Source organism: Ischnura elegans, chromosome 6 (assembly GCF_921293095.1).
Source record: "Ischnura elegans chromosome 6, ioIscEleg1.1, whole genome shotgun sequence".
Classification (NCBI taxonomy): Eukaryota; Metazoa; Arthropoda; class Insecta; order Odonata; family Coenagrionidae; genus Ischnura; species Ischnura elegans.
Genome location: NC_060251.1, coordinates 107,663,273 through 107,677,112, shown reverse-complemented (window position 1 = coordinate 107,677,112; position 13,840 = coordinate 107,663,273). Strand labels below are relative to the sequence as shown.

Sequence of the window (13,840 nt, the reverse complement as noted above, 5' to 3'; positions counted from 1 at the left end):
ATTCCAGAGTTTTAAAAAAATCAGCTTCACATTTCCAAGTACCGAGTTCCAATTTCACAGTACCAAATTCATTAATGGAGCAGCGATGACCACTAGATGACATTGGTGGTAGCAGGTAACTGCCATATAAGATCATTGTCTTTCATGATCAAATCAATCAAAATCAAATTCATTTGATCATTGGCACTTTGAAAATCGCTTTTATATTGGTGGAAAACTTCTTGGAAATCCTCCCCTGATCAATTCAATTGCCTCAAATAGGAGCGATTCACACAGCCAAAGCTGAGGCTGGTGAAGTCACCGTGGGAGGCCGCCCTGGAGACTGGGTCTGTGGATACAGCCTTTCAGGAAGTCACCCCACCAGCTTTCGGAGGCTTCAGCTCGACAACGGCTGCTGAGGTCGCGGAGACGGTCGTGAAGGCAGCCCGAGCTGTCTCCCCCCTGCCTCCGTACACACCATCCTTCCCTCCAGCGGCACAGGCGCCCCCACCGTCATTTGCACCACCCCCACCCTCGTTCATCCCCGCACCAGCATACATCCCAATGCCCCAGAAACAGCAGGTCAAACCTCAGCCCGCACAGCAGCAGCCAGCCACAGCACCATTCGGCTCAGGAAGGGACGACCTCTACAGGCCCAAGGCTCCCCGAGGATGGACCCCTATGGAGCCAAGTAAGCGCAAAAACCTTCATCGGGCACGCATGAAATGAGTGGTTAGCTCACAGGATCACACCCACATGCTTGTTTGAAGGCTCCATTCTTTTAAATCTGTCTCTCCATCATTAGTTTTGAGCAGAGATACAGCATGGAATCAAAGTTTTAGTTCAAATCCATTCTTTCCAGGGACTTTGACACATTCAATGCGGACCCAATTTTCATGAACGTCATCAGAATTGGCCGATAAAATAAGAGAGAAAAATTGAGAGAGATTTTCGTGCCATATCTTTTGTTTAAATACTACTATTTACAAACGGTGCACACGGGTCGAAAGAGAGAAGCTCGCTGAAGGACATGCACACGATCAGAAGACTCGGAATTGGATATTAGTCACATAAGGAGGCGAAGAAAGGCCCCCATCCGACCGGTAGAACACATCAATTGACGTGCTCAGTATTTCGGCTTGGATGGGACCACGTCAATTGACGTGCTCCATGCTGAATGTGTTAAGATATGGTTGCATCCAAGCACAAAAATAGATAGGGGACATAAGGTTGCAGCATCTCTCATGTATGCACAATCAAATCCATGAATTTGAGATACACCAGTCCATCCAATACCTACCTTTTTGAGACAGTGATCTATATATGTACTATAAAACCAACTTCCGACCACTGACTGACTGATTCATACAAATTTTTGGGGTTAATAAGACAAGATATGATGACAAAAAGTCCTGGAATCAATCTCCTCTAAAATCGTCTGAAGCCCTACGAAAAATTGTCGAAACACTAAATTTTCAATTAATTACATTGCTGTCAACTTCCTCTATGCCTCTACTTTACGGGGGCGATTGCGGTTCAAAATTTGATTTTGCAAAAATGTCATTTTTTTATCTGGACCACGTGATATGATGAGAAACCGATTTTCACACTGATCGGAGCACTTTTAATTTTGGCCAAATCATATAATTTCACTCTTTCGTGAATTATTATCTCAACAACATAGGGAGGTACAGTGTTGCATCGTAGGGTTCAACAAGAATTGTAAAAACAGGGGGCAGAGCCCACCCACAGAGCAAAAGAGAGTTTTGTCTACATTCCAGCATGCATCTTGAAGTTAGGTCCTAAGAGGCAAAGATGCTTACTGGAACATAGAGAAAAAATTCTGCCCAAAAAAATGATGATGTGGTGAAATAGGCCAAAGAATGGAACCTTCAACTATAAAAAAAACCATGGAGGCATTTGTATCAACAAGCGCTTTGCTTTCCTGAAAGCTTATTACCCCTCTAAAATAAATAAAATATCCAAATAATTTAAATTTTAAACTTGACACACACTATTTCTAAGCCACAAAGAAATTTAAAGAAAATGGTCCCACCTTTTACATAAATCAGAATTCAAAGTTTACAATCTGACCGACACATGTAAAAAATACAACTACAAACACATACATATTAAGTCTCTTCTATGATTCAAATGTAATGTATTACTTCATGTTAAATCAAAACTATGAGATAAACTTTGGGATGTGGTTGAACACCTAATTTCAGGTGATAAATGACTACCATAAATCACTGCCGTCTTACGGTCAAATTTATATGGAAGTAGGCAAAGCAATGCAAAAGCATATTCTGACATTGAAGGATGAAAACATTTTAAGATATACTATAATTGTATCAAGTAAGCTTTAGCAATATGAACTGATGTTTCAAATCCAAGCATGAAAGTCAGGCAAAAAAACTCCATTATTCATTTATACTGCAGACATAGTCAGACAAGTTCCTTGGTAATAAGGAAGCTAATAAATACTTATCCACAAATTCCAAAATCGTAAAAGAGTCACACCGTGACATTGGTTTCGGTGTTTTATTGGCAAGTAAAAAGTAAAAAAATATTATTGATGAAATTTAAAGGTAAGATAATGGAAATTACAAGTACCTAGTTAATAGATATATCATTTGAATGGATGATACCATTATAGGGTAATGGTCAAGGAATAAATATAAATTTTGAGATTATTACTAAACTTTTATCAAATAAATGGTACATAAATTAACCCTCTAAGTGCCGTGGCACTAACTGAAAGTGGTACTAGCAATAAATGTCAAGGACATTCAAGTAAAATTTAATACCTTTGAAAACAAATTCTGTAATGCCACTTTTTGGTATAAAAATGTGTTGTTTTTTAATTATATTCCTTTCATATTCATTATTTACAATATCACTTATCTTGAATTTTAATTCTATAGTTGAGTGGCTGCATTCTTTTTAATTTGAACAAAAACCTATCTTAATAGCTGATAATTTGGCTCAAAGCACTTTTCGTCTAAGAAGCAAAAGCTAAAACATAGGCCAGTGGCACTAAGAGGGTTAAAGATAAAAATGGCCCTGAGATTCCCAGAGTGTTTAGACATATGCATCCATCAGTGGTAAATATCTTAGTAATAATTCACAAATTTAAAGCTATCAAATCTCCTCTCAATTGTAAATAAACACACAACTATTTATTCCTTAGAGTGCATAATTTCTATAGATTGCTAATTAACTTTTATAACAAGCTTTAGTGCAAAATCTAATTGCTGAGCCTCTCTATTAAAGACAAGCTCAACACCATTATTCATTCTTCTTGAATGACTATTACGCTTTAGAGTGGTAAATTTGATCATTGCATACCACCTTACTTTTCTAACAGTAAGCCACAGCTTATTCATACCTTTTAAAAGCTCTGTTGCTTACTTGCTTTTGATCTGATTAACTTGAATTTCTTTTCATCCATTTTATATAAGCCAGGGTATTTTTTCTAGCTATTTTTTACCCCTTTTTCTTCCACATTTGGAAAATTTGTATTTAAAAAAAATAGATCCCTTAAATACTTTAAATCAAAACATTCCAAACAGGAATGGAGACTGCTTCTAACTTCCCACCAACTGTGGCTCCACCATCTACCACTAACACAGCAGCTTACAGCACGCAACCAACTCAAGCCTTCGATCTTGCTTCACAACCGTGTGTGGATTCAGCGCAGCAACCATCTTACGAGCTCCCATCCCTCCCTCCTTTCCAATCACAATCCACAGAAACTTATAGCAGCATGCAACAGTCAACTTCTCAAACTCAGCAGATGTTTGAACAACAGCATCAGGAACAATTCACATCATCAACAACACAACAGGGTCTGCCACAAACTTACGTAGCAACAGTCCAAGCATACAGCCGCGATCTTAGCGCCAGCGAGAAAGATTTGAGAGCTCGATCTGTGGAGACCATACGAAGCTATGTGGAAGAAAAAGCTCAGAGGGAGGCACTTAGTTCCCCGTATGGCTTTCATCCCATTCATTTTCAGCCTCAGGCTCAAAGTTATGGTCAGGATTATCGGCCAGCAAGTGCTCAATTTACCAGCTATGAATCAGGAGAGGAATCTTATGAGCGAGTACATGTCAAAGAGCTAATTGACAGTTTTGAGCAAAGTGCCAGGCCCCCGATGAAGTACAAACATGTGTCATCTGCTTCACCCATGGGTACTCCAGAAATGATGACACCCACTGGAGGCCAACCATCATTCTTACAGCAGTACACTGATCCGAGGCCATTCCAAGATACTCAACCTAAAATAGTTGTAGATCAGCCACAGGCTGAGGTTCCAATTTCATTCACAGATTATGGAGGTATGACACAGCAACCTAAGTCTGAAATCTCAATGCCACCTTCAGGAATCAACCTAAAGGTTGAGTCAGAAATGACCATCATGAAAGATCATAAGGAAATGAAGGAGACAAAGGAGATGATGGAGGTTTTGGAAACTAAAGAAGTTAAAGAATTCCATGAGATGATGGAGAAAAAAGAAACCAAGGAGACTGTTTCAGAAACGAAGTCCATGATGCATGAGGAGGTCAAGAAGATTGAGTCAACATCAGAATCAAAGACTATGCAGGAAGATGTTTCTATGATGTCGGTACAATCAAGTCAACAGGCAGAAATGAGCATTGAGAAACACATCACAGAGACACAAGACAAGCAGATAATCTCTGAAACTGCAATGGGTGAGCAGGAAGTTACGAGTGTGACGCAGGAGGTACAGAAATCTGAAATGAAAGAGCAGCAGCCCTCAGCAGAGGGTATGAAAACCGAAGTGGTCCATGAGGAAATCAAGCAACAGCAGGTGCAAAGAGAGGAACAGATCAAAGTAGAAAAAGTTTTGCCAGAAGAGCCATCAATTCCACAACAACAACAGTCAAAATCAGTGGAAATGCAGGAAGAAACAGTTTCACAGGCAAAGCAAGAACTGCAAGAATCTGTTGCCAAAATTGAGGTTGAGAAAAAAGAATCATCTATCACAGAAATGCAGGTAGTGGAAGAGAAAAAACAACAAATGGTGATGCAGGCTGAAACAACAAAGGCAGTGTCTGAGAGTACTGTAATTAGCTCTCAAATAGAACAAAAAGAACTTGCAATAAAGAGCGAACAGACTGTTCAGCAATTTTCTCAAATGCAAACCAGTTCCCAACAGAGCTATGAATCTTCTTCAATGGAAAATAAGCAATTCACTTCAATAGAGGAGTCTTCAAAGAAGGTAGAATGCAAGGCAGAGCAAAAAACTGAGGGGAATCTACAGTCTTCAGTCCAAAAGTTCATGGAATCGCATAAGAGTTTTGTGGACACAAAAATGGGGTTCAGCCAGATGCCCAATGTAGAGAATACAAAAACTGTTCAGAAATCACCGAGCTTAAGCCCACCATGCTTTGATGTGGAATACTTATCCACTTATGATATTGCCCAATCTCAGGGCATACAAAGCCAAACGGTTAAGGATACTCCAACGACTGAGGGCAAGGCTAAAGAAGACAGCCCAGTACTACCTCCTCCACAATTCGATATGAAGTTCATAGACACAAAAGACCTCAACAAAGAAGTTTCTCCACCTTTATCACCACCTTCATTTGACATGAAATTCATGGATACCAGGGATCTCCAAGCAGATGGCCATGAGAAAACATCACCATCTCCACCATTGCCCCCTGCAGAATTTGATGCTCAGATTATGGACACAAAAGATCTGTTTTCATTACTCAAGCAAGAGGCATCTATTTCAACTTCAGAATTCTCTGAAACAGTCGCCAGTACCCAACAACTCCAGCAAACTGAGGTAGTTGGGGATACTGTTGATTCCAAAGAACAGTCTGAACCGCCACCTACTCAGCAACTGCCACCAGCTGACTTCTCCACAATGATATCTTCCTCAAGCCATACACAAGAGAGCTCTCTCAAAGAACAACAGACGTCTTACAGTTCCATACAGGAGCAGACCCAGGAGGTAACACAAAGCACTCAATCATTAGAACAAAAACACTTCTCCTCAGAAATATTCCAAAGCTCATCACAGACCAAAGAAACATTTCAGGCTGAACAGCCAAACCTTCAAATAAGCTCCACTCTTAGCTCGCAGAAAAGTCAAAGTGAGAAGATAGAAAGGCATAGAGTTTCATCATCGAGGACGCACTACGAAGAGATAAGAGAGAAGTTTGAGAGTGGTGCCGCCCCATCTGTAGTCTCACACACAATTCCGCAGCCTGGGTGGATGAAACCATCTGGTGCAGCACTCAATGAGTGTCTCCGCGGGTCAATGTCTTCCACCATCCAAAGCCATGGATCACAGACTACTCAGTACCAAGCACCTCCTGCCTCAACCTCTTCCATTCCTTCAGCAGCAGTACCAAGCCCCATTCGGCAGCCACAACAGCAGAAAGAAGTTCCAGGAGCAGGAATTCCGAGCCAGCCTAAAGACTCAACAGGCAAGGCCTGCAACTTTGGAAAGCACCAAAACTGATGCGTTTTCCAGTCCACCATATCCAATACCCAATTACCCTGGCTTAAAAACCCAATAATAGTCTTATTTCTGCTTTTTTTCATTTTTGGTTTTTAATTAATATGCTCAGCATGATCAACTTCTCTGTTGCTGCTCTGAATGGATTTAAATGTTGCATGTACATTCTGATTGAATTTGTTTTTCAACAAAGAAAACTTTCTTTACTAATTACAGCTCTCCAAACAGAACATGGTAAGCAGTTTTATTAAGTAAATTTTTCTCAATGATTACTGTTGATTGAAGTAGCCAAAATATTTATATTTTTTTTATTTCTCAACTCAATCATTACCTAAGCATGCTGGTACTCACTTCTAATGATGAAATTAGGAATCATCTTCTATTTTTAAGATGTGACCACTAACATTCCATTGAGTTTTTGTGAACCCTTCTCATAAAATTCAACTCAAATTATTGGTGAACCCACTTATCAGTATATCACGGCCAAATCAGAAAAAAATGCAGACGGGTACATTTTAGGAAGTTCATTTCCAGAGGGGGTTGTGAATCCCTTGCATAATATGCCCCTGAATTATGTAGTCTATTAAATTAAACAGTAACAAAAATAATTTATGAAAGATGGAAGAAGGTACGTACGACATTTGTTTGGTACACCAATTAGGCCAATATTTTTGCAAAAGAACCATCGAGTAAAAAAAAGCTAAAATGAGCAAACTTTGATGATGTTTTCACATTATCTCACCTTGAATTCCACTCACATTCAATAGATTACTGCTGAAAAAACCTCAGATTAGGTACCTTGTAATCCCTGCGTACATGGTATTTTGATTGCATACTGAGTGATATAGGTGAAACACATAATTTCCGTGTGTTTTTTTTATTAATAAAAGGTACTTGAATACAAGATAATATAGAGTCTCTAATTTTTGCTCATAATTATTTGGAAGTTGTTAGTTTAACATTTTTGCCCCTGTGTGGAGGCAACACACCGCACATCCTCAAGTATTTAAAGGGTGAAAGCCACTTTGCATATTTAAACCCCAATATTTGACAAGATCAAGCTCCTCAACCATTCCTGTTGTTCTAACAACCAGATCATCCTTCCTGACATAGCAAAATTTAATATTCAGCAGAAAATGTCTGGATGGTAATATAACTACTACATAGCTATACTCCTTCGAACCTGTCTCCAGTAGCATGCAAATTGAGTGGATTCTTGGTCTGAAGTCTGCAGAAAATTTACAGACATTAGGATGGAAAAAAAATCTGGGGAAGATATATCTAATCAAGTTACTGTTAGTTGGATACAAGGTAAACCAATGAGAATATACATAGGCCGAAGCAATCTGAATCAGTTCCCTCACAACAGTCGATTTAATTATTGTAGTGGTCAAATATAGGCAAATATGTGATTTGTAACTCGTGCATAGTTCATATTGTGCCTGTGTTGGCTGTCAGCAACCATGCCTATGGATAAATTTACCTCTGATTAACAGCCCTTAACTATAAGAACTCAAATGAACTTGATTTTCTAAGGTAGGTAATTAGAAATGGTTTTCTCTTAATATCATATGAAATTCTCTTTAGCATTTGGAGGCAATGGATGTCTTCAAAATATACACGCATTCACTATTCTAGGAGAATGCATGTTTTTAAATCTATGATGCATGAACAGTATTACTCACCACTGGCATATTGAATTACCCATGAGACCTTGAGGTTATGTTGCATGCAAAACTAAAGATATAGTGGCTTGCAAAATGATTCCATTTTTTGGGTGTTGATTTCAATACTTTTAAGGTATTACATACACACAGTTCAGCAGGAAATGATGTGTGTAGCATATGAAAATAAAAATAATAAGTCACTAGCTCTGATAGACTAAAAAAATCATCATCTTCATTAGTCAACAATCCTTAGATTGGTTTGACGCAATTAAAAAAAACTTTAAATACTTAAAACTTAAAAAGAAATACTTAAAAAGAACACTCACACAATAAAAATATTTGGAGCTTTGAAAGATCAATCTCCTAATTGTTGATAAAGAAGTGATTGGCATTGAAAGCTCCAAATATTTTTTTGTGAGCGCTCCTTTTAAGTGTTTTATTTTATTAAGTGCATCAGAGCAAGTGACTTGCTGTTTTTATTTGTGAAATAATTGTGAATTATTTAAGTAAGCATGCTGAGATGATTTTATTTCATTTGGAGGTCTACTTACATTTTTAAAGGATAAATACAATATAGAGCTAAATTAATCGAATGAATGAGAGTTAAATTCCTAACCTTCCTCAGAAAATACTACCTAATTTCTCTGGAGTTTAATTCATCAGATGAAAATTTTGAGTGCACTTATGTGAAGTGCTCCAATTTGATTGCCCTTCATTGCAAATTGTAAAGAAATATTATCCATTTGAAAAATACCATGGAAAACCAAATGACCATTCAAATTATTAAACTACAAAATTAAATATTATTACCCATGTCAGCTTAAAATATTTTACAAAATATTAAAGCCTAGTTCTTGATTACTTAAACAACTTCAAGTATCAAAGTGTATAATTAGTACTTAATTCACACTGATCTTCAATGAAGTGACATAGCCAGGGATGTTCGAGGGGTCCGGACCCCCCCTGAAATATAAAAAGCCAATTTCTTTCCTTCACAAAGGAAAACAAAATGTTGAAAAATCATGAATTTACAAAATATTTCTTAAACAAATGAAGTTTTTTTGATCATGAAAAGTCTTAAAATTAGTTTAAAACCCACTACTTAGTACCTTGTTCCCTGTTTTTCATAACTTCCTCCCCTTGTTTTGGAACACCCTTCACCCCCGCTTCCCAGAATGAAATTCCTGGCTATGCCTCTGCTTCAATGGGGTCCACCATTGAGCAATAAAGTGTGTCACTTTAAGCCTGCACTTCCGGGGCAGTGAAGAGAACTAAAACCTAGATTTCTTCTATTTCAAATCACAATACATATATACATTCAATATCTTAACTCTGACGTGGGGCACAGTGGGGCCAAACCCCATTTAAGCGGGTAAAAGTACAAAAATGAAAGTTTGACTAGGATTTTAAAAAATATTAGGTTGGGTAATCGGATGCTAGACGCAGATGCCTAAATGGAAGGTCGATATTAAACAATGATTACAGTACACTGGTCCTCTTGATTTCATTTTTTTAAACTTTCAATCGACTGAAATGAGTAAGGAAAATATAAATATGCTTTTAATATTTATATTTTGGAAAAAATAACCATGGAGCAATTAATTATCATGAATGGTTGGTCGTTGATTTTTTACCATGAACAGTTTCATTTAATGAGAGAAAAGTTATGCTATAATCCGACCGAATCGTATCATGATTTTCAGATGCATCATTCATTAAAGAATGAGCTATACAATGTTAAAGAAATCAACTGCCCTCAAGTTGCAAAAGGAGTTTTATGATAAAAAAATAGCTATACAATATAAGCTGAAAAGGAAGTCATTTGACAGCTATGGCTGCATGGCAACGGGTAAATTATAATATAAAGTGTCAATTAAGGTATTATTATTTTTAAATAAATCAAATTTGCAGGCTATATGTATTTCGTGTACTCCTAGGTACAAATGGTGAAGTTTTCTAGACAAGGGGTGAGATTTTTTTAATAAAGAGAGGCCATTGCTGAGACTGCACCTCTGTTGTGTATGAAGTGCTCAAAAAGGTTATTTCCGCTCAACTGAAGCGTACTTATTCGATTTTGGAATGCCAATTTAGTACTGTCTCTTTGCGTAATACACCATATTTAATTGTACCTTATTTTTGACAGTTAAAAATATCTCTTTAAAACAGTATTTTATTTCTATGAGCATTTAAAAATGGTACATACATGATAACTTCAGGGCAAGTCTTAATTTATCTATGAAGCGTGAAAGTTTTTTGCAATGGTTCTCGCTAAAATACTTTTGTAAATTATATCAGTTTTTTTCTGAGGACTAGAAATATTGACGTGAAATTTTTTATTTTTATTTGAACAATTTTTTTTATAATCTATTTTTATAACTAATCAAGTTGCCGTTAAAATTGTAAGAATAATCAAATTTGAAATAAAAAATCATGAATAACCTAAAATATTGATAACTTTAAATTAGATTTCATTGAAGCAGTCTCTAAAACATAAATTTGTGAGTATTTTAGGGTTAATGGTAAAATATTTGGACTTTTGTCTGTCTAAAGTGGGGTTTGGCCCCACAGTGTGGGGGATGGAGGCAATGGGAACAGTGTTGGTTTACTGAGTGAAGAGACCTGGGTTAAATTCCTGGGCGAAGTCTTTAGACATCCACAATAACCACTACCCTTGAAGTGGCTGGTTGCCCAGGGAAAGGAATTTCCACCCCTACCTTGAATGTGTGGACTTCACAAGCTTCTGACTTCTACGTCTACCATCACCCATCAAAACCAACCTTAGCATTGATTCAGTGAGTGAGTGAAAGCCTACCCTGGGTACACATATTCTAGGTTGAGCTTGGGGCATTAAGTTCCTTAATCAACTCCAGAAGCAATGGATATTTCCTGTACTTTCTATGGAAGCCTTTTTGAGTGACAGCAACAATTCAGTCTCAGTGATGGCAACTTATGACAGATTTTAAATAATACAGTAATACCTCTATGTAGTGAACCTCTTTACATAGTAAACCTCCATACTTCATTCCACCCCTACGGTCCCGTCTGATTTACATGTAAATTTATAGGCAAACCTCTTTTTAGTGAACCTCTTTATCTCGTGAAACCTCCACTTATCATACCAAGGAGACATCCCCAAGACAGCCTCACTACCTCAGCCAATCGTACCAAGACAACCAGAGACCATTAATGCAGCCGTGATTACGTACATGGATTGACATTTTCAGTGATAAATGTTTCACGCTTATTTTTTTCTTATACACCTTTAATATGCTGTAATGTTCATGATAACCTTTAGTTATGGCAATTTTGTTCCATATGAGAGCATACCTAACAGTAAATTAGAAAAAAGGATCCAACTATCCTAATAATTTGAAGTGCCTGTTGAATTAAGAGAGCGCACATTGTTTTCTCTCGAATCATGGTAAAAATCACGCGGTAGAGCTCGCTTTCTGTTATTATTAAATAATAAATACATGTTCACCATTGCATTCATGTTTGTTTAAAGGCATTAATATAATGGTTTAGAATACAGTAGTACCTTTCATTTCCAAAGGATATGAAAAAATGGTGCCTATCACTAAAACTTCTCTATAGTGAACCTCCATACACCAAAATGCCCAAATTTTGGCCCACTCCACAACGATGTGAAGAGGTTTTACTGTATCTTTAAAATATGTTAGTTTCCTATCAGCTCTCCCTCTCCTACTAGGGTAGTGTTGTGCCTTTGGGCACCCCCAAACCAAAATTCTTGAAGTGTGAGGTGGCCCAGAGAAAGGAATTGGCCGCCCTAACCTGAAAGTGCGGTATTCACATGGCTGAGGTTAGGGGGGGTCATCGGGATCACGACTCCCATTCCCCCGAATTTTATCAAAAATGTTTTAACTTTTATTAGTTTGATAGTTTTTATGTACTTGTAAAGGAGTGTATTTGCAAATAGATGGCTACAAGTCCCAAACGCGAGAGAAGTTTGAGTTGTATTTATCTTAGAGTATAGCACACCCTACTGTAAAAATGCACCTCTCTCTTGGGGGTTTTTAATACTTACCGGACCCAGGTCATGCCATTCCCCCAAATTTGATGCTGAATCTATCCCTGGCTGTGGCTGAGTCTGGGATGAACTCTACCCTCACCTATCCAAACCAACATTCGGGTTTAATCAGTGAGTGAGTGACCCTCTTCATAGCAAACAACCTAATCAAAGAGATACATTTCTACAGAAAGAAGTACACTCTCATACACAATGGATTTTGTATAAGGATATATCACGCCAGATAATCATTCTCATCTTCTTTGATTTATTTTCCAGTTTATTCTGCTCCAAGGGAAGCTAAGCCACAGAGACCAGAGCAACCGCTGCCCCCTCCACCACAAGCTCAGCTCCCCACAGCACCAGCACCAAAAGTCCAACTCTCCAACTTTGCCAACTACAACACAGCACCAAGGGGATGGGGTCACAGCATCGAATATTATCGTCCAGTCACCTTCTCCTCCAAAGTCTGATATAGCTCCCGAGTGGAAGAAATCTGACTTCATTTTCACTCTTGTAAATTTTACTATCTTTCTCACCTGAAAGAAACTGGTGCTACTCTGTATAAATATGATGGTCAAAGAATCTATCAAGAAATTCTAACAGCACCATGGGATGTAAAGACTTGTTATAGTTCACCATTAAATGCATCAGTATGCAATTGATAGATTGTTACAGAAACTCTTATGACATTTAAAACATTTTTATTATATTTTTGTCATATTAAGAGTGAATGTATTATTTACACCAATCATACTTGACTATCTTTGTGAAAACTGATGGTTGTGGCAGACTGAGCCCTTGTTAATAAATTTATGGTTAAGCAGTGGTTGACTGTTTTGCTTGAGTGTTACAACATGATGATTTTATGTTATACTATCTGAGGTGTAAATATGTATGCATATTATTATAAAACAGGATAATTATGATATGAAATATGCAAGACAAAATATTGAGTATGCATTATCTACATCACCATCACAATGTGTACCTCATATAAAATAAAAAGGCATTACCAAAGTTATTAAAAGTCAACATTTCTTCAGGTTATATTGGATAGAATATGACTTGTTGTAATGTCCACCACCTCAAATACATTTTTATATACATGCTAACTAAGGTGTAACAGAATGGTGGAAAATGTTTTCTTTTCTGTTCACCTGATGTTCTTGCTGTTGATTGAAAAACTGTTCATGCCTGTATCATTAAAAATTATTTCCAATCCTTGAAATCTCCACCAAGGAAGAAGCTAAGCCAAATCAACAATCCTGCAAGATCATTGAAGTTAAAAAAATGTTGTGTCCTGATAAGGTTGGATGGCTAACCACTCATTCCTTCACAAAGGTACTCTTGTACTATGCCCGCCAGTGAAGGACAGGTTAAACGTGAGATTGGCACAATGAATCAAAGTGCCAGGTGATATTGAAGCGCCAATCAATCAATCTACCAATCAGGCCCGTGCTGGACCCCTTCTTAGGGCGGTGGATGGCCATGGTGAGAGGGCACCAACACTATGCAGGTGAACTACCGGAGGTTCTGGGGATGTGGAATATGAAAAATATAGTTTGAAATTTTAATCCTTACCCTCTTGAGATTGATTTGAATTTAACCAGATAAAATTATATTAATTTCAATTATTATTTTGTTTATTCAGGACATTGTTTATTA

The 13,840-nt window shown here is 37.5% G+C and overlaps 1 protein-coding gene across 4 annotated transcripts in view; it reads left to right on the top strand.

Annotated features, from left to right (window-relative positions):
- Positions 1-13,196, top strand: part of LOC124161490 — a 173,372-nt gene extending 160,176 nt beyond the window's left edge. For all 4 annotated transcript variants that reach the window (XM_046537817.1, XM_046537816.1, XM_046537815.1 and 1 more), the window contains 3 exons: positions 262-670; positions 3,555-6,446; positions 12,452-13,196. In XM_046537817.1, coding sequence (XP_046393773.1) covers positions 262-670; positions 3,555-6,446; positions 12,452-12,645 — 3,495 coding nt within the window. In that variant the 3' untranslated portion in view covers positions 12,646-13,196. The remainder of the gene's footprint in view (positions 1-261; positions 671-3,554; positions 6,447-12,451) is intronic.
- The last annotated feature ends 644 nt before the right edge of the window (positions 13,197-13,840 follow it).